This window comes from Aquarana catesbeiana, linkage group LG02, assembly GCF_042186555.1.
Source record: "Aquarana catesbeiana isolate 2022-GZ linkage group LG02, ASM4218655v1, whole genome shotgun sequence".
NCBI classification, from domain to species: Eukaryota; Metazoa; Chordata; class Amphibia; order Anura; family Ranidae; genus Aquarana; species Aquarana catesbeiana.
Genome location: NC_133325.1, coordinates 799,878,203 through 799,899,672, shown reverse-complemented (window position 1 = coordinate 799,899,672; position 21,470 = coordinate 799,878,203). Strand labels below are relative to the sequence as shown.

The window sequence follows — 21,470 nt, the reverse complement described above, 5'->3', positions numbered from 1 at the left end:
ACCTATTGCAATAAATATAGTAAAGTATAAAAGTGAAATAAGATGATGAGGATTTCTGCTTAGGCTGCTTCATAGAATAGAATAAAACTGAAGAGAAAATAAAGGAATAGAATATTTTATATTCTATTTTTTTCTGTTCTGTTTTATTTTATTCTATAAAGCAGCCAAAGTAGGAATCATCACCTTATTTCACTTTTATACCTTATTGTATTTATTACAATATGTTTCCATTTCAAATTTAATTTTTTAATCTGATTTGAAAAAAAACGAATATATGAAACTAATTTCAAAAACGAATCATCCTAACAAATATGACAAAACAAAATTAACTGAATACGAAAGTAAAAAAAATGTTTCCGTTGTGCACAGCTCTTATACAAAGTAACATTGTTTATAAATATTGATCAGAGGGGAGATTAAGAGATACAAGGTAACAGTTTTATAAATATTGATCAGGCACGGGATAGAGAGATGCAAAGAAACATTGTTTATAAACATTGATCAGACAGAAGATAGAGATACAAAGTAACATTGTTTATAAACATTGATCAGATAAGAGAGATACAACGTAACGTTTATAAAAATTGATCAGACAGAAGATAGAGATACAAAGTTACATTGATCAAACAGGAGATAAGAGAGATACAAAGTAACATTGTTTATAAACACTGATCAGACGGGAGATAGAGGGATACAAAGAAACATTGTTTATAAACATTGATCAGACAGAAGATAGAGATACAAAGTAACATTGTTTATAAACATTGATCAGACTGGAGATAGAGAGATACAAAGTAACATTGTTTATAAACATTGATCAGATAAGAGAGATACAAAGTAACGTTTATAAAAATTGATCAGATAAGAGAGAGAGATACAAAGTAACGTTTATAAACATTGATCAGACAGAAGATAGAGATACAAAGTTACATTGATCAAACAGGAGATGGAGAGATACAAAATAACATTGTTTATAAACACTGATCAGACGGGAGATAGAGACAAAGTTAAAAATAAAAGTTAAAGGTTCGTTTTTATTTTTTTAATAACAAACATGTCATACTTGCCACCTCTGTGCAAGGATTTAGCACAGAGTGGCCCCGATGCTCCACTTCTAGGGTCCCCCAACGGCGCTCCTGGCTCCTCCTCTTCTCGAGTGCCCCCACGGAGACCCGCATCCCAAGGGGGCACTCGTGCGGGGAAAGCTCCCGAGTCGTGCAGTTGGGTCTATTGACACAGACAGCAGGACTCGGCCCCGCCCCCGGCTGCCCTGTCACTGGCTTTGATTTCTGCGGGAGCCAATGGCTCCTGCTGCTATCAATGCAGCCAATCGGGGAACCGAGACAGCGGCTTGAGCTGCTCTGCATGCCCCCCCCTCCCCCGTTGCTGGAACGATCGGGGCCAGGTAAGTAAAAGGGGGGGGGCTCTGGGTGGCTGAAGGTTTTTCACCTTAATGCATAAAGGTGAAAAAACGTGAGGGTTTTACAACCCCTTTAGTAATGAATCTGATTCCTGTGCATTGAACGCGGGGGGGGGGGGTTTATTATTCGATGTGTATATATCTCACATGACCTTGTTTTCTCCCATTCTGCAGGCACAGTGCGGAGGTTCCTGGAGTCACATGGAAGCGCTCTGGAGAAAGTGGTGTTTGCCGTCACAGAGCAGGAAGAGGTATCTTGATAGAATTTATTTATTTTTTTTTTTTTTTTTTATCTTCTCTCACCTCCAGTCATCTTTTCATAATGCTACTTTTTGCTGAGCTTTTCCTGGCGCTGATCAACTTTTCCTGATGCAAAATAGTGGAACTGAACACAAATCTGCATTTTTTTTTTTTTTTTTCCCCGTTTTTAAACATGAACAAATCACCATGTAAAAGGAGAACTGGCCCAAAATATAATATTAAAAAGAAAGAAAAAAAAAGAAAAAAAAGAAAAAAGAAAGAAAATAAATAAAATTGCTTTTATCATATTTAACCACTTGCTTACTGGGCACTTTCACCCCCTTACTGCCCCAGACCAATTTTCAGCTTTCAGCGCTCTCACGCTTTGAATGAAAATTGAAAAAAAAATTTTTTTTTTTTTCACCCAGATTGAGCTTTCTTTTGATGGTATTTAATCACCACTGGGGGTTTTTATTTTTTGCTAAACAAAAAGGGGAAAAAAAAAAAAAAAGTTTTTCATGTTTTTTGTTATAAAATTTTGCAAACAGTTAATTTTTCTCCTTCACTGATCAGCATTTAGGGGACCGATGTCCCTCTAACAGAAATCGGTAACTGGCTTCTGTTTATTATTATTATTATTATTATTATTATTATTATTATTATTATTTCAGGTACTTATATAGCGCTGTCATTTTACGCAGCGCTTTACATATACATTGTACATTCACATCAGTTCCAAGGAGCTTACAATCTAAAGTCCCTAACTCACATTCATATACTAGGGGCCAATTTAGACAGAAGCCAATTAACCTCCCAGCATGTCTTTGGAGTGTGGGAGGAAACCGGAGTACCCGGAGGAAACCCGCGCAGGGAGAACATGCAAACTCCAGGCAGGTAGTGTTGTGGTTGGGATTCAAACCAGCGACCCACATGATCACTTGTCGGCTAATTACAGCTGATCACGGAAGTAAAGGGCCCGCTGTGATTGGCCCTTTACCCTGCTCTGTTATCAGCTGAGTTTGAAGAACTCTGCGAACACAGAGCACACCTCTGGGGCACGTGGGCGCCGCGGGAACGGGAGGACGTCATGGACGCCCTCCAGGCATTTGAGGTCCCTGCTGTAGCCGTCTTTCGGATATAGCGCAGACGTCAAGTGGTTAAACTTATATAATTTTTTTTCTATTTACTATATACAATATATATATATAATATATATATATATATATATATATATATATATATATATATATATATATATATATATATATATATATATATATATTTTATTTTTTTACTTGTGCACTTTTTCATTCATTTATATCAGGGATATGTAATTAGCAAAACTACAAGTCCCATCATGCCTCTGCCTCTGGGTGTCCTGCTTGTGGCTTTCGCAGTCTTGCTATGCCTCATGGGACTTGTAGTTCTGAAACAGCTGGAGGTCCGCTAATTGCATATCCCTGATTTATGTTCTTCTCTTATTGGGAGAAAATAAACCTTGTATCCCTTTTTTTTCTTTTTTTTTTTCATTCAGAAGAGAGTATCAGTACAAGGGAGGGTTTTATTGTGCAATCGCTATGATAGCGTGTCACAGCGATCGTGTGTTCAAGAGTCGGCCCACCCTGCTCCCATTTATTCAAGACGTGGATCTCTGTTCTGGGAGCGCGCTATGGCACGTGTTTCCAGTACAATATTCTGCATATATGTGTGAGCTCAGCGTAAATGGGATAAATGCCCTCCCCACACACGGCTGTATCCATAGTCCTTCCCCACACCTCTGTCCAAAAAAAATAAAAATAAAAAATTGCAAGGGTTAACTAAAGCCAAAAACCCCCTTTTTTATTTTTTTTTGCTCAAAATTTCCCTTCACTTCCTGTCCCATAGTCACAATAGGAAGTGAGAGAAAATCCCTGGTTGTCACTATAACTTGGTGTCTCCATTGGAAGATTTCCCCTCTATTCCTGTCCTGGTGACAAAGCAAAATTTAGGATTTACCTTTTGGTGACTAAGTCTTGTAACTCTAAAAATTTAAACATTTTTGTATCGACATTTTGCTGACTCCTGAATGTCCTGTAGTGTCTTTTATATAGGAAAGGATTTGTGGTCTTCTTCTTCTTCTCAGCAGATGAAAATTTTTTATGTCTTTCAGGCTACTTACTTGCGGCTGCTGCCCCTGTATTTCCCTCGTTCCCAGTGGGAGGAGCAAAGCTCGCTGCCCCTCCTACCGCCAGATATTGGCAATGCCGATGGTGAGCCGATTGTGCCAGAACGACAGATCCGAATTAGTGAGAAACCCGGTGCACATGAAGGTCAGTTCTGCCATAAATAATCCCCATGTTTTATGTTTTTTTTTTTTTTTTTGTTTGTTTTTTTTGTTTTTTGTTTTTTTATATCACCCACCTTTAGTGCCTCAGCGTTCTTGTACCTCACATCAAGGATGACTGTTTATTATGAGAAGAGGTGGGTGCCATCTTTGTTCAGGCATCATCCAGTGTCACCATCTACTCTCTGGACTCAGGTGACCGTATATGACCGTCATCCTAAAAGTTCTTGGTTGTATTCACAAATGCTCGGCACAGATCACCCATATCATATCATATACTGCAGCCTTTCACAATGTGACTTGTTACAATGTTACAGTCTGATCTCTGGACTCCTCTACAAAGTTACAATGTTACAGCCTGATCTCTGGACTCACCCTACAAAGTTACAATGTTACAGTCTGATCTCTGGGCTCCTCCTACAAAGTTACAATGTTACAGTCTGATCTCTGGGCTCCCCCTACAAAGTTACAATGTTACAGTCTGATCTCTGGACTCCCCTACAAAGTTACAATGTTACAGTCTGATCTCTGGGCTCCTCCTACAAAGTTACAATGTTACAGTCTGATCTCTGGACTCCTCTACAAAGTTACAATGTTACAGTCTGATCTCTGGACTCCCCTCTACAAAGTTACAATGTTACAGTCTGATCTCTGGGCTCTCTCTACAAAGTTACAATGTTACAGTCTGATCTCTGGACTCCCTCTACAAAGTTACAATGTTACAGTCTGATCTCTGGGCTCCTCCTACAAAGTTACAATGTTACAGTCTGATCTCTGGACTCCCCTACAAAGTTACAATGTTACAGTCTGATCTCTGGGCTCCACCTACAAAGTTACAATGTTACAGTCTGATCTCTGGGCTCCTCCTACAAAGTTACAATGTTACAGTCTGATCTCTGGGCTCCTCCTACAAAGTTACAATGTTACAGTCTGATCTCTGGACTCCCCTACAAAGTTACAATGTTACAGTCTGATCTTTGGACTTCCCTCTACAAAGTTACAATGTTACAGTCTGATCTTTGGACTTCCCTCTACAAAGTTACAATGTTACAGTCTGATCTCTGGACTCCCCTCTACAAAGTTACAATGTTACAGTCTGATCTCTGGACTCCCCCTACAATGTTACAATGTTACAGTCTGATCTCTGGACTCCCTCTACAAAGTTACAATGTTACAGTCTGATCTCTGGGCTCCTCCTACAAAGTTACAATGTTACAGTCTGATCTCTGGACTCCCCTACAAAGTTACAATGTTACAGTCTGATCTCTGGACTCCTCTACAAAGTTACAATGTTACAGTCTGATCTCTGGACTCCCCCTACAAAGTTACAATGTTACAGTCTGATCTCTGGGGTCCTCTACAAAGTTACAATGTTACAGTCTGATCTCTGGACTCCCCTCTACAAAGTTACAATGTTACAGTCTGATCTCTGGGCTCCTCCTACAAAGTTACAATGTTACAGTCTGATCTCTGGACTCCCCTCTACAAAGTTACAATGTTACAGTCTGATCTCTGGGCTCCTCCTACAAAGTTACAATGTTACAGTCTGATCTCTGGACTCCCTCTACAAAGTTACAATGTTACAGTCTGATCTCTGGGCTCCCTCTACAAAGTTACAATGTTACAGTCTGATCTCTGGACTCCCCTCTACAAAGTTACAATGTTACAGTCTGATCTCTGGGCTCCTCCTACAAAGTTACAATGTTACAGTCTGATCTCTGGGCTCCTCCTACAAAGTTACAATGTTACAGTCTGATCTCTGGACTCCCCTCTACAAAGTTACAATGTTACAGTCTGATCTCTGGGCTCCCTCTACAAAGTTACAATGTTACAGTCTGATCTCTGGACTCCCCTCTACAAAGTTACAATGTTACAGTCTGATCTCTGGGCTCCTCCTACAAAGTTACAATGTTACAGTCTGATCTCTGGGCTCCTCTCTACAAAGTTACAATGTTACAGTCTGATCTCTGGGGGAGGCAAGACTGGGAAAATGCTTCCTCCTGCCTGCAGCAGACTGATGACATCATCTCGTCCTAGGCAAAGTCACTGAACTGGAGCTGAAGGATGTCTTTTCTATGGTGAAAGGAGAAGCCATCTTGAAATATAACGTTCCACTAAGACAATATAATCAGCTGAATGGCTTTTTGCCAAGTTTTCACTCATTAGCTAAAAAGTTGAAATCAGGCTTACATTTAGAGAACATGCTCGATATGCTGATGGGGGAGGGGGTGGTGCTTGGCTTTCAGGGATGTTAAAGGAATGGGTGTCCCCCTTCGATATTCCTTTTATCTTCCTGTTGTGGTGACGGCGGTAACATTTTGGGTTTCTTTGTCACAAGGAAAAATCTCCCCAAAAGAGAGCGTGAAAGACACTGTAACCCTTCCACACTCTGTGAGAAAAAATGATGTTCTGGTTAGAAGAAAGTTTTAATTTTGTGGGTGTTTTTATTTTATTTTTTAGATGACACAGATGAAGAGGAGGGGCTGGATCATGACATGTGTCTGATTGGCTCGCACGCCTTTGCACGCATGGAAGGGGATGTAGACAAACAGCGTCGCCTTGCACTCCAGGGGCAGCTGTCTGGGGCCACTCTACAGAAGCAGCATCAAAGGAAGTGAGTATACGGGGGTAGGATATTATAGGAAGGGAGTATACAGGGGGTGGGGGAGGATCTTGGAGGGAGGGGAGTATACGGGGTGGGGGGATATCGGAGGAAGGGAGGATATCTGAGGAAGGGAGTATACAAGGGGGAGGGAGGATATCAGAGGAAGGGAGTATACAGGGGGGAGGATATCAGAGGAAGGGAGTATACCAGGGGGAGGATATCGGAGGAAGGGAGTATACAGGGGGGAGGATATCTGAGGAAGGGAGTATACAGGGGGGAGGGAGGATATCAGAGGAAGGGAGTATACCAGGGGGAGGATATCGGAGGAAGGGAGTATACCAGGGGGAGGATATCTGAGGAAGGGAGTATACCAGGGGGAGGATATCGGAGGAAGGGAGTATACGGGGTGGGGGGATATCGGAGGAAGGGAGTATACAGGGGGAGGATATCTGAGGAAGGGAGTATACAAGGGGGAGGGAGGATATCAGAGGAAGGGAGTATACAGGGGGGAGGATATCAGAGGAAGGGAGTATACCAGGGGGAGGATATCGGAGGAAGGGAGTATACCAGGGGGAGGATATCGGAGGAAGGGAGTATACAGGGGGGAGGATATCAGAGGAAGGGAGTATACAGGGGGGAGGGAGGATATCAGAGGAAGGGAGTATACAGGGGGGAGGGAGGATATCAGAGGAAGGGAGTATACAGGGGGAGGATATCGGAGGAAGGGAGTATACAGGGGGGAGGATATCGGAGGAAGGGAGTATACAGGGGGGAGGATATCGGAGGAAGGGAGTATACAGGGGGAGGATATCGGAGGAAGGGAGTATACAGGGGGGGAATAGAGGAGGGAGTATACAGGGGGGGTGTTTTTGGAGGAAGGGAGTATACGGGGGGAGGATATCGGAGGGAGGGAGTATATGGGCGGGAATATCGGAGGGAGTATACAGGGGGGGAATAGAGGAGGGAGTATACAGGGGGGGTGTTTTTGGAGGAAGGGAGTATACGGGGGGAGGATATCGGAGGGAGGGAGTATATGGGCGGGAATATCGGAGGGTGTATATGGGGGAGGATATTGGAGGAAGGGAGTATACAGGGGGGGAGGATATTGGAGGAAGGGAGTATACAGGGGGGGAGGATATTGGAGGAAGGGAGTATACAGGGGGGGAGGATATTGGAGGAAGGGAGTATACAGGGGGGGAGGATATTGGAGGAAGGGAGTATACAGGGGGGGAGGATATTGGAGGAAGGGAGTATACAGGGGGGGAGGATATTGGAGGAAGGGAGTATACAGGGGGGATGGAGGATATTGGAGGAAGGGAGTATACAGGGGGGATGGAGGATATCGGAGGAAGGGAGTATACAGGGGGAAGGATATCGGAGGAAGGGAGTATACAGGGGGGAGGATATCTGAGGAAGGGAGTATACAGGGGGGAGGGAGGATATCAGAGGAAGGGAGTATACAGGGGGAGGATATCGGAGGAAGGGAGTATACAGGGGGCAGAGAAGATATCGGAGGAAGGGAGTATACAGGGGGGAGGATATCTGAGGAAGGGAGTATACAGGGGGGAGGGAGGATATCAGAGGAAGGGAGTATACAGGGGGAGGATATCGGAGGAAGGGAGTATACAGGGGGCAGAGAAGATATCGGAGGAAGGGAGTATACAGGGGGGGAGGATATTGGAGGAAGGGAGTATACAGGGGGGGAATAGAGGAGGGAGTATACAGGGGGGGTGTTTTTGGAGGAAGGGAGTATACGGGGGGAGGATATCGGAGGGAGGGAGTATATGGGCGGGAATATCGGAGGGAGTATACAGGGGGGGAATAGAGGAGGGAGTATACAGGGGGGGTGTTTTTGGAGGAAGGGAGTATACGGGGGGAGGATATCGGAGGGAGGGAGTATATGGGCGGGAATATCGGAGGGTGTATATGGGGGAGGATATTGGAGGAAGGGAGTATACAGGGGGGGAGGATATTGGAGGAAGGGAGTATACAGGGGGGGAGGATATTGGAGGAAGGGAGTATACAGGGGGGGAGGATATTGGAGGAAGGGAGTATACAGGGGGGGAGGATATTGGAGGAAGGGAGTATACAGGGGGGATGGAGGATATTGGAGGAAGGGAGTATACAGGGGGGATGGAGGATATCGGAGGAAGGGAGTATACAGGGGGAAGGATATCGGAGGAAGGGAGTATACAGGGGGGAGGATATCTGAGGAAGGGAGTATACAGGGGGGAGGGAGGATATCGGAGGAAGGGAGTATACAGGGGGAGGATATCGGAGGAAGGGAGTATACAGGGGGCAGAGAAGATATCGGAGGAAGGGAGTATACAGGGGGGAGGATATCTGAGGAAGGGAGTATACAGGGGGGAGGGAGGATATCAGAGGAAGGGAGTATACAGGGGGAGGATATCGGAGGAAGGGAGTATACAGGGGGCAGAGAAGATATCGGAGGAAGGGAGTATACAGGGGGGGAGGATATTGGAGGAAGGGAGTATACAGGGGGGGAATAGAGGAGGGAGTATACAGGGGGGGTGTTTTTGGAGGAAGGGAGTATACGGGGGGAGGATATCGGAGGGAGGGAGTATATGGGCGGGAATATCGGAGGGTGTATATGGGGGAGGATATTGGAGGAAGGGAGTATACAGGGGGGGAGGATATTGGAGGAAGGGAGTATACAGGGGGGGAGGATATCGGAGGAAGGGAGTATACAGGGGGATGATATCGGAGGAAGGGAGTATACAGGGAGGAGGATATCGGAGGAAGGGAGTATACAGGGGGGAGGATATCAGAGGAAGGAAGTATACAGGGGGGAGGATATCAGAGGATGGAAGTATACAGGGGGGGAGGATATTGGAGGGAGGGAGTATACAGGGGGGGAGGATATCGGAGGAAGGGAGTATACAGGGGGGAGGATATTGGAGGAAGGTAGTATACGGGGGGATGATCAGTAATCGTTTTATTGCTGGTGGTGGAGACTAGGGGGGACTGTAGAACGGCATTTACCTCCTTTACCCCGTTAAGTGTGCCCATAAGAGAATTGGTGGTGATTTTGTTTTTTATGTTGCAGTTTTCAAAACAGAGATCTCTCTTTGCTATTGGAAATAATTGCAAACAAAAAAGTCAACACTAAATAATCTCTATGTGAAATAGACGATATCCCAACACTAAGCAGCTTGTCAACTTTAATATCTTATCACATTTCAATAAAAGGTCCGGGTAGCGCCGGGATACCTGAGCCCAAAAGCCCTTATTGTACGCAAACAAAACCTCAACGGCATGAGGGAACTGATATCTTCTATAGATAAATCCGCCTTGTGGATGAGAATAACACTCTTCTGGAGCTGTGACCTCCAATCGATAGGTAGGTCATAACACACCCTGAAGCGCCTGAAAAAGTCAGAATAGCACTTCCCCCACCTTGGAAAGTAACAACAATCAACAATCTCTACTTGATCAGCTGCAGGGCAGAGGGGGGGGGGGGGGGTCAAATAGATACTTCCTTTAAGAGAATCTGTCTCTCGCCTATGCGGTGGGGGTGGGGGGTGCTTGTTAGCCCCTTTGTGATAGCACTAAAGTTAAAAGAAGAAATATGAGTGTGTAAAATAAATAAATAAAATAATAATAATAATACTCTTTGTGTGATGTCATACTTGACCTGTGACGTGTGTGTGCTTTTTTTTTAGTTATAACCGGTGGCTGTCTCGGGCACGGACGGAGGACCTGTCTGACATCGCTGCGCTCAAAGCTTTATACCAGTCCGGTAAGTGTGTGTTCCGTTGCGTGTCTTCCCTGTCCGGAACTCCCCGGCTGTAACTGGTGATTCACTAAAAAAAGACGTCCTTGGTAAGGGGGCCACTTCCTTCAATATACTAATTTTGGAGGAAGCTTCACCCGCTGCAGCTCCTTCCCACCTCATTTTAGCTTAGCAGTAATAGTTGAGAGCTGGGAGTGTGTCACTTCGGGGCATTAGGTCTGGCTTACTGATAGGGGTATAGATCGGGGTATGCAGCTCCGCCTCGCAGATCGGGGTATGCAGCTCCGCCTCGCAGATCGGGGTATGCAGCTCCGCCTCGCAGATCGGGGTATGCAGCTCCGCCTCGCAGATCGGGGTATGCAGCTCCGCCTCGCAGATCGGGGTATGCAGCTCCGCCTCGCAGATCGGGGTATGCAGCTCCGCCTCGCAGATCGGGGTATGCAGCTCCGCCTCGCAGATCGGGGTATGCAGCTCCGCCTCGCAGATCGGGGTATGCAGCTCCGCCTCGCAGATCGGGGTATATATCCATAGTCGCCTTCATAGCCTGGTTGGTGAGTTCAAGCAGCTTCCTTCTGCTAATTCATAGCGGCGATCTGGGCAAGATAATCTGCAGTGGTGGCTGACAAACCCCCCCACTGCTTCCGCTAGGGCTGGGGCTGTGGACTGTATGCTCCTCCCGCGTCTCCTCTCCGTTTTGCAAAGCGCTGGGCATCTAATAGGATCGCCTGCCGCTTTGGCCAATCAGGAAACGGGTCTCACGGCCTGCCTCCTGATTGGCGGGGAGGAACATTAGTGTGAAAATGGTGAAAATGTATTCGCTATCGCCACCCAATTGGGTGGGATCAGGGCGCAGAGCCCACCCTTTTTTTTTTTTTTTTTTTGAAGCCTATTAGAGCCTCTGGCTCTAATGAGGTGCTTTAAAATAAACACACCCCCCCCGCCATAGGAATTCATGGTCCGGTGTCCTGAAAGGGGTCGGGCGCATGGATAGTGAGGTGGTGCCCGTACGCCCACAATGCACGGACCGCCACTGCAGAGCAGGTTAGTATAACATGGTGGATTATTTTATGTTTTTTAACTAAAACAACAAACTAGGAATATCACTTTAGGTGCCTTGGACATGTTTTTTTTTTCTGTTTTGTAACCTTTCCATCTTTATTGAGCGTTTGGGGTATAAAGTAGAATTGTGTTCCTCTTTCAGGAGTTGATAACTGCGGCCGGACGGTCATTGTGGTAGTGGGAAGGAATATTCCTGTCTTGGTAATAGACATGGAGAAGGTAACGTTGTCTGCAGCGTTTTCGGTTCTATGTGTAACATGCTTTGTATGTGTCTTTGTTGCCTTTCAAGACCAACCAAGGATTCGGACAGCACAGTGGTGTAGGGGTTAACACTTTCGCCTAGCAGCAAAAGGGTCCCAAACACAACACTACCTGCTTGGAGTTTGCATGTTCTCCCTGCGTGGGTTTCCTCCGGGTACTCCGGTTTCCTCCCACACTCCAAAGACATGCTGGTAGGTTAATTGGATCCTGTCCACATTGGCCCCTAGTGTGTGTATGTATGAATGTGAGCTCCTTTGGGGCAGGGACTGATGTGACTGTGCATGCTCAGTACTGAAAAAATTGACTGCTCTATATAAGTACCTGACATAAATAAAATTCTAATATCAAGTAAAGTGCCAGGTGCTAGTAAATATACATACATACATACATACATACATACTTGTATGCAATTTACAATTCCTGCACCTTTTATCCCTTCAGACCGCCCCCAATTCCTGCACCTCCACACTCTGGATCCACCCCCAAATTCCCGACGCCTGCAGATCCACCACAAATCCGCCCCAGATTCCCGGGCCTGCGCACCGCAGATCCGCCCCCGGATTCCCGAGCCTGCGCACCGCCGATCCGCCCCCGGATTCCCGAGCCTGCGCACCGCCGATCCGCCCCCGGATTCCCGAGCCTGCGCACCGCCGATCCGCCCCCGGATTCCCGAGCCTGCGCACCGCCGATCCGCCCCCGGATTCCCGAGCCTGCGCACCGCCGATCCGCCCCCGGATTCCCAAGCCTGTGCACCGCCGATCCGCCCCCGGATTCCCGAGCCTGCGCACCGCCGATCCGCCCCCGGATTCCCGAGCCTGCGCACCGCCGATCCGCCCCCGGATTCCCGAGCCTGCGCACCGCCGATCCGCCCCCGGATTCCCGGGTTCCTGCGCACCGCCCCCAGACTCCCGGTTCCCGCGCACCGCCGATCCGCCCCCAGATTACGGTTACCGTGCACCTCAGCCCAATTCCGGCACCTGTCAATGGCGGCATTCCAATGAAAATGCATGCAGGTGATTGCTGACCCATCTTAGGATGTTTGAAATCTTTATCTGAAAGCAGATTAGGGAACTTCTGATTTTCTAAAATAGTAGTAAGGCCTATAAAGTGACTTCATCTCAGCGTTTTTTCACTTCTGACATGTGTGTCCTTTTTGCAGGCTCTCCTGTATTTCATCCATATGATGGACCACGTAGCGGCCAAGGATTATATCCTGGTGTATTTCCACACACTGACCAGGGAGCATAACCACCTGGACTCCGACTTCCTCAAGAACCTCTACGATGTGGTGGATGCCAAGTAAGTGAACCTACGACAACTAAGCGTTGTTTGAGTACCATTTCAGTACGTGGGATGAGCTGGTACAACTGTGCCAGACTGAAGGGAAGGCCAGAGGGAGGATTTAACGACGTCGCCTCTTTCAACCTACTACAAATATCCAGAGAGTGAAGCATTTAAAACGAGCTCATGGCTTGATCCAGGCAGCTATATAGCAGTGTGGTGGCCCCCCAATCCCCACTTTGTGCTTCCCAGGCTCTCCGCTCTTCCACAGGACCACAATAAACTGTCCCAGGATGGTGAATGGGAGGAGATTGAGGAACATGCATTTCTTGATCTCCTCTACTGTGCAAGAAGCCGAAAGTGCTCGGCTCTTAGTGGTTGTGGCAGCTCTACAGGCGCCCCATCCGTTTTTACAGTGTTGTGGAAACCCCCTCCCCGCTCCCAGGCTCTCCTGTTCCACCAGTGGTCAGGTTGGCTACCCACGGTAGAGATGGAGGAACACTAGTTGCCCGATCTCTGCTGTAAAGAATGAGGCCGGCCATGAGGATTTTTTTTTTCTTCTGGTTTCAGAACGGTCATTCCCTGGCTGTAGTAGCCAGGGAAGCAGCTAATCAAGCACTGTCTGTGATTGATTAGCTGCAGGGGGGGGGGGCGGGGGACATTGGGGATCTAATGGACCCCTGATGGTTTCATAAAGAGAACCTGTCACCTGACCAATGCTATAACATTGGTGGGGCTTGTTGGCTCCCTTGTAATAGCGTTAACCACTTAGCGACTGCCCTATAGCAGACTTACAATCCGGCAACTTTGCATCAGATCACATGTGTGTGTGTGTGTGTGTGTGTGTGTATATATATATATATATATATATATATATATATATATATATATATATATATATATAGTGTGTGTGTATAGTTTCCTACCCACCAGCAGTGAATGCATGCGTAAGTCCCGCCCACATATGAAAATTGTGTTCAAACCACACATGTGAGGTGTCGCCGCGGACAGTAGAGTGAGAGCAATAATTTTGGCCCTAGACCTCCTCTGTAACTCAAAATATGTAACCAGTAAAAAAATTTAAACCGTCGCCTATGGGGATTTTTTAATAGCAAAGTTTTGGTGCCATTCCACTAGCGCGTGCAATTTTGAAGCGTGACATGTTGTGTATCTATTTACTCGGCGTAACATCATCTTTCACATTATGCAAAAAAAAAAATGTGCTAACGTTTTTGTTTTTTAAAGCATGAAACAGTTTTTCGAACACTATTTTTTTTTATTTTTTTTTTGGAAAAAAAAAAATTACTGCTCAAATACCGTGTGAGATAAAAAGTTGCAACGACCGCCATTGTAATCTCTAGGGTCTTTGTTAAAAAAAAAAAAAAAAACATATATAATGTTTGGGGGGTCTTTGTAATTTTCTAGCAAAAAAAAATGATTTTCTTTCTCGAACATCACGGGACACAGAGCCACAGTAATTACTGATGGGTTATATAGGTATCACTGGTGATTGGACACTGGCACACCCTATCAGGAAGTTCAACCCCCTATATAATCCCTCCCCCTTGCAGGGATACCTCAGTTTTTACGCCAGAGTGTTTAGACTCCCACTCAGGCCAGCTGCAGGCTATTAAAGGCACTCTGTACAGGTGCACTCAGCCTTCTGAGAGACACAGAGCTGACGGTCGCATGTAAGGTGGGACACAGGCATTCTCCTAGGCAGCATTTACTGAAGTAACACCAGACTGAGCATTGGGTAGCAAGGCTTTTAGCCAGACTACATCGCTCAGCGGGCAGTGTTCATTTGTATACCTCACACCTTGTTGCTTTGCACTATGGGTAGAAGAGGTTCAAGCACCCCAGGAACCAGAGACACTAGGGGATCTCGTTCAGGTTCTGAGGGCCCCCTGTCGGCAGCATCCTCCCCCCCTAAAGATGGGCCAGGGACGGCTAGCCAGGGAGAGCCATCGGGGTCAGGGGCTACACCTGCTTCTGGCACTTCAGCCCCTGTATATATTACACAAGAGGATTTTTCCTCAACCATTAATGGTCTAGAGGAAAGATTAATGGCCGTGATTACGTCTTCACTCAGTGGAAGAAAACGCACTAGGCTTTCCTCTGTTCCCCAAGACCCTCAGGAAGAGGAGCTCTGGGATAAAGGAGATGAATCCCTTTCAGAGGATCGGGATGGGATGGATGATTCCTCTTCGGAGGATTCAGGTGGAGAGGGACCCTCTGCGACTTCCCAAGAGGAGAAAGTCTTAGTGCAGATCCTCACTGGATTGGTCCGCTCCACATTTAAGTTCCCCATACCTGAAACTGCTAAAGAATCCTCTTCTGCTTTGGGGTCACTGAAACCTTTCCAAGCAGCACATGCTTTTCCTGTTCATACTTTACTTGAAAAGCTTATTTATTCTGAGTGGGATCACCCAGACAAACGTTTTTTTCCGCCGAGAAAGTTTTCAACACTTTATCCGATGGAAGAAAAGTTTATTAAAATGTGGGGAATACCGGCTATTGATGCCGCCATTTCCTCCGTAAATAATAGCCTGACTTGTCCTGTAGACAATGCTCAGATGCTCAGGGATCCTGTAGATAAAAGGATGGAATCCCTATTGAAGGATGTTTTCTCCTTAGCAGGATCAGTGGCCCAACCTGCAGTAGCAGCGATTGGAGTCTGTCAATACTTAAGAGACCATGTTAAGCAGGTCATCAAAGTATTACCTGAACAGCAGGCCCAGGGGTTTGCTAACCTTCCAGCGGCCTTATGCTTTGTGGTTGACGCCATTAGAGATTCTATCGTGCAAACCTCCCGTCTTTCACTGGGGTTGGTGCATATACGTAGAATCCTATGATTGAAAAATTGGTCAGCCGAAGCACCATGTAAGAAGCTACTGGCTGGGTTTCCATTTCGTGGTGCAAGGTTGTTTGGAGAGGACTTGGATAACTATATCAAGAGAATCTCTTGTGGGAAAAGCACTCTCTTACCTGTCAAAAAGAAGAGTAAGCGTCCCTCTTTCAAACGGACTCTTTCCCCAGCGCCGGGGGCTTCAGCCTCCAGGCAGTCTCGACGGCCGCCTCCATCGGGGTCCAGAGACAAGAGTCAACCCCAGGGACAAAAGAAGTCCTGGGGAAAGAAGCCTACTAGGCAAAACACTAAGACCTCTGCATGAGGGGGCGCCCCCGCTCACTCGAGTGGGGGGAAGACTGCGACAGTTCTCAGAGCTCTGGCACGAGGACTTCCAGGACAGATGGGTAGTCTCCACGGTAACCTTAGGGTACAAGCTGGAGTTTCAGGAATTCCCTTCTCCTCGGTTCCTCAGATCAAATGTTCCCAGAGACCCAGAGAAGAAGCAGTCGCTCCTTCTAGCGTTAGAGCGACTTTTGTCGCAGGAGGTCATTATGATAGTTCCCGCAAAGGACCAGGGATTGGGCTTCTATTCCAACCTTTTTACGGTCCAAAAGCCAAATGGGGATGTCAGGCCCATTTTGGACTTAAGGGATCTGAACCGATTCCTAAGGATTCAATCCTTCCGCATGGAATCAATTCGAACAGTAGTTCCCACCCTGCAGGGAGGAGAATTTCTGGCATCAATAGACATCAGAGATGCATATCTGCATGTGCCCATTTTTCCTGCTCATCAGAAGTTTCTGCGCTTCGAGGTAGGAGGGCGCCATTTCCAGTTTATGGCTCTGCCCTTTGGGATAGCCACTGCACCTCGAGTGTTCACAAAGATCTTGGCTCCTCCTCTGGCCAGATTAAGGGCTCAGGGTATAGCTGTCATAGCATACCTAGACGACCTGCTCTTGATAGACCGGTCGGTAGCCTCTTTGAATGGAAACTTGAGGACCACGGTCAGGTATCTAGAACACCTGGGTTGGATCCTCAACTTAGGAAAGTCTTTCCTAAAACCAGTAAGAAGACTGGAATATTTAGGTCTGATTATAGATACAAGCCAGGAGAAAATATTTCTACCCCAGGCAAAGATCACTGCTTTGAGAGAGCTGATTCTGACAGTAAGGACCAAGAAGGGTCCCTCAGTCCGCCTTTGTATGAGGCTACTAGGGAAGATGGTGTCTTCATTCGAAGCAGTTCCCTATGCTCAGTTTCACTCAAGAATGCTGCAACACAGTATTCTGTCGACCTGGAACAAGAAGGTTCAGGCATTAGACTTTCCGATGCACCTGTCGCATGCGGTGCGTCAGAGCCTCAATTGGTGGCTCATACCCGAAAACCTGCAGAAGGGGAAATCCTTTCTACCGGTTACCTGAACGGTGGTAACAACAGATGCCAGTCTGTCAGGTTGGGGAGCAGTTCTGGAACAGGCTGCGATCCAAGGAGTATGGTCCAAGACAGAGAGGACCTTACCCATCAACATTCTGGAGATCCGGGCGATACATCTAGCTCTAAAAGCCTGGACTATCAGGCTACAGGGTTGTCCGGTCAGGATCCAGTCCGACAATGCCACAGCAGTGGCTTATGTCAATCATCAGGGAGGCACCCGGAGCCGAGCTGCTCAAAAAGAGGTGAACCAGATCTTAGTCTGGGCAGAGATGCATGTGCCATGCATATCGTCAGTTTTCATCCCGGGAATAGAGAATTGGCAGGCGGACTATCTAAGTCGCCAGCAGTTACTTCCAGGGGAATGGTCTCTGCATCCCGACGTCTTTTGGGCCATATGCCAAAGATGGGGGGTTCCAGATGTAGATCTCTTTGCATCCCGATTCAACAAAAAGATAGACAGATTTGTGGCAAGGACAAAAGATCCTCTTGCATGCGGGACGGATGCGTTGGTGATTCCGTGGCATCGGTTCTCACTGATTTACGCATTCCCGCCTATTCTGCTACTACCACGACTCCTTCGCAGGATCAGGCAGGAAAGGAAGTCGGTACTTCTGGTGGCCCCCGCTTGGCCCAGAAGGACTTGGTATGCAGAAATAGTAAGGATGACGGTAGGTTCCCCGTGGACACTACCGGAACGCCCAGACCTGTTATCTCAAGGTCCAGTGTTCCATCCTGCCTTACAAACGCTAAATTTGACGGTTTGGCTATTGAGACCCACGTTCTGAAGAGTCGTGGGCTCTCAGGTCCTGTCATATCTACCTTGATTAATGCAAGGAAGCCAGCTTCCAGGATGATTTATCATAGAGTCTGGAAGGCTTATATAACCTGGTGTGAATCCAGAGGTTGGCATCCCAGGAAATATGTCATAGGTAGAATCCTTGATTTTCTACAGATGGGATTAGAGATGAAGCTGGCCTTGAGTACCATCAAGGGCCAGGTCTCTGCTTTATCAGTATTATTTCAGCGGCCACTTGCTTCACATTCTTTGATCCAAAACTTTATGCAGGGGGTGATGCGTCTTAATCCTCCGGTTAAAGCGCCCCTAAACCCCTGGGACTTGAACTTGGTCCTGGCTGTGTTACAGAAACGGCCTTTTGAACCAATAAGTCAGATTCCTTTGGTCTTGTTGACAAGGAAATTAATTTTTCTGGTGGCCATCTCTTCTGCTAGAAGAGCATCAGAATTAGCAGCTCTTTCCTGTAAGGAGCCTTATTTGATTATACACAAGGATAGAGTGGTACTACGCCCTCATCCTAGTTTTTTACCGAAGGTGGTTTCTGATTTTCATTTAAACCAAGACATTGTTCTACCTTCCTTTTTTCCAGATCCCTGTTCTCCGGAAGAGAGATCTCTACATTCGTTGGATGTAGTAAGAGCAGTTAAGGCCTATCTAGGGGCAACTACTCAGATCCGCAAGACGGATGTTTTGTTTGTGCTGCCAGAGGGTCCCAATAGAGGACAGGCAGCGTCAAAAGCTACCATTTCTAAATGGATTCGACAATTGATCATTCAAGCTTACGGTTTGAAACAGAATATTCCTCCGTTTCAGATCAGGGCACATTCCACAAGGGCTATTGGTGCTTCTTGGGCAGTGCATCACCGGGCCTCTATGGCTCAAATCTGCAAGGCCGCAACCTGGTCTTCAGTTCATACATTCACCAGATTCTATCAGGTGGATGTGAGAAGGCATGAGGATAATCGCCTTTGGGCGTAGTGTGCTGCAGGCAGCGGTACAGGGTCCTCAGGTCTGATTGCCACCCTACTTGGTCGTGGTTCCCCCCCCTCAGGTAGCATTGCTCTGGGACATCCCATCAGTAATTACTGTGGCTCTGTGTCCCCGTGATGTTCGAGGAAAGAAAATAGGATTTTTTAAAACAGCTTACCTGTAAAATCCTTTTCTTGCGAAGGACATCACGGGACACAGAGGTCCCACCCCTCTTCTAATACACTATATTGCTTGGCTACAAAACTGAGGTATCCCTGCAAGGGGGAGGGATTATATAGGGGGTTGAACTTCCTGATAGGGTGTGCCAGTGTCCAATCACCAGTGATACCTATATAACCCATCAGTAATTACTGTGTCTCTGTGTCCCGTGATGTCCTTCGAAAGAAAAGGATTTTACAGGTAAGCTGTTTTAAAAAATCCTATTTTTACATGTAGGAGAGAAATGTCAGAATTGGCCTGGTTGGGAAATGGTTGAAGGCAATTTTGTTATTACATAAAAATAAAAAAACAGCAAACATGTTATACTTACCTGCTCTGTGTAGTTGGTTTTGTACGAAGCAGCCCCGATCCTCCTCTTCTCGGGTCCCCTGCCGCCACTCCTGGCCTTTCCCTCTGAGTGCAGTGGGGGGGCACGCAATCAGGCTCGCTTTCATGCTGCGGCTCTGCATGGTTATTCACACACAGCTGCGGCTCGGCCCCCTTTCTCTCCTGATTGGCAGGAGTTGCTGTCTCTGCCAATGAGGAGGCAGAGTCCCCAGAGAGCGAGATACTTGTGCACATCGCTGGAGCGAGGTGGGGGGGGGGGGGGGGGGGGGGGGTGGGTTGCACAGATGAGGTTTTTTACCTTTATGCATGAAAGTTAAAAAAAAAAAAAAAAAACTTGACACTTTTAGAACCTCTTTAATCTCCCTGCAATGTTGCCTGCAGTTCCTACACTTTCCTATAGGTGGCACTGTGTGTTCATGTAAAAAAGAATGTTACATTTTGAGGATATACAATACGTATTGTTACATTTTAAAGTAAACCTTCTTCATTAATTCATGTGCAATCTTATCCCTTTTTTTGGGTTTTTTTTTTTTTTCTTTAAAATCTTACAAATTTATCTTTACAGGTACAGAAAGAATTTGAAGGCTTTGTATTTCGTCCATCGACGTTTCGTTCCAAGGTATGATGTCGTTCTATTGTAAGGTAAAACTGTTTGTTCTGCCTGTACGATGGTAAAGTGTACCTGTATAACGGGGGGGGGGGGGGGGGGGGGGGGTCCTGCATTGTCAACACCTCCCATCTAAATTTACATTGTGTGCGACAAGGAGCCCCTTGAAGATTTTGTTGCACCCCCCCCCCACCCAAACATTCTTTTTACATATAATACTGCGTGTCTGTGTTTTTTGTTGGTCGTCGTAAATCTAGCATTTTCTTTATGTATTTAAAGTGATTGTAAACGATCACCTTGTAAAAGAACCCATTCAGTTTAAAATAAAAATGAAAGGCAAAACGTTTTTGTATAGAATAACATTATAAATACCTTTTTTAAAGCGGTAGTAAACCCGCTGACTTTTTTTTTTTTTCTTTTCTACACCTGTAAGCACCGCATACTAGCTCATTATGAAATACCGTAGAACGAGGCGCCGGTATCTCACCCGGTCCACGCCGAGGGAGCTGACATTTTCTCTCGCGGGTATCGCGACTCCGGCGCTGTGAGTGACTCCTTTCCGGTGTCTGCCGGACTTTCAGCCGAGAATCCCCAGAGCGCATGCGTCGCTGAAGTCAGCGGCTCATTATGAGGGGAATATCTCCTAAACTGTACAGGTTTAGGAGGTGTTCTTTTTACCTACTTTTTACAGGTAAAAGTAAAAAAAAAGAAAAAAAATGACTTTACTGCCGCTCTAATATAAAGTGATCACATTCCCTCTGTTCTCAGCTGCGTAAGAGCTGGGGGGGGGGGAGAAACGGCAGTGCACCGATCTTCCCAGTGAATGGCTGTGCGGTAGGGGGTGTGTCAGGACAAGTCTAATCATTGGAGGGAGAGCACATGGAGATCTAAGCAGAGGGACTGGTGGGAACACCAGAGATTTCACACAAAGGAAGCAATACAAAGAACGGGAGACTTTCTCATACCAGTTAATGGTACAGCAGCCACATATCAGGAATAAGAAATGTTGGAGTAACAAACGATTTAACTTTCTCAGAAATAACTGGTGGTCCTGCCAGTTTCCTTTTGGAATCTAACTATGCCAAGCATGGAAGTAGATCAGTGCTGGTGTGCGAGGCCGCAGATGAGGCGGTACAACCAGTCCTAATTTTAGGGACCCAGGCCCCATCAGCTAAATGGGGGGGGGGGCGGCAGGGCAGCTGTATTGTTCAGTTATCATGAGGCCCAGAAGGTGGGAGCAGGGTGTAGGCAGATTAATCAGTGCTGCTTTTCTGCTGCCAACCTGGGGGGGGGGGGGGGGGGG

At 46.6% G+C, this 21,470-nt stretch overlaps 1 protein-coding gene across 1 annotated transcript in view; it reads left to right on the top strand.

Moving 5' to 3' along the window:
- Positions 1-21,470, top strand: part of GDAP2 (ganglioside induced differentiation associated protein 2) — a 79,866-nt gene that overhangs the window by 32,564 nt on the left and 25,832 nt on the right. Inside the window, 8 exon segments of the mRNA XM_073614563.1 lie at positions 1,595-1,671; positions 3,810-3,969; positions 6,444-6,597; positions 10,272-10,348; positions 11,544-11,620; positions 12,822-12,961; positions 20,126-20,160; positions 20,163-20,179. Coding sequence (XP_073470664.1) covers positions 1,595-1,671; positions 3,810-3,969; positions 6,444-6,597; positions 10,272-10,348; positions 11,544-11,620; positions 12,822-12,961; positions 20,126-20,160; positions 20,163-20,179 — 737 coding nt within the window.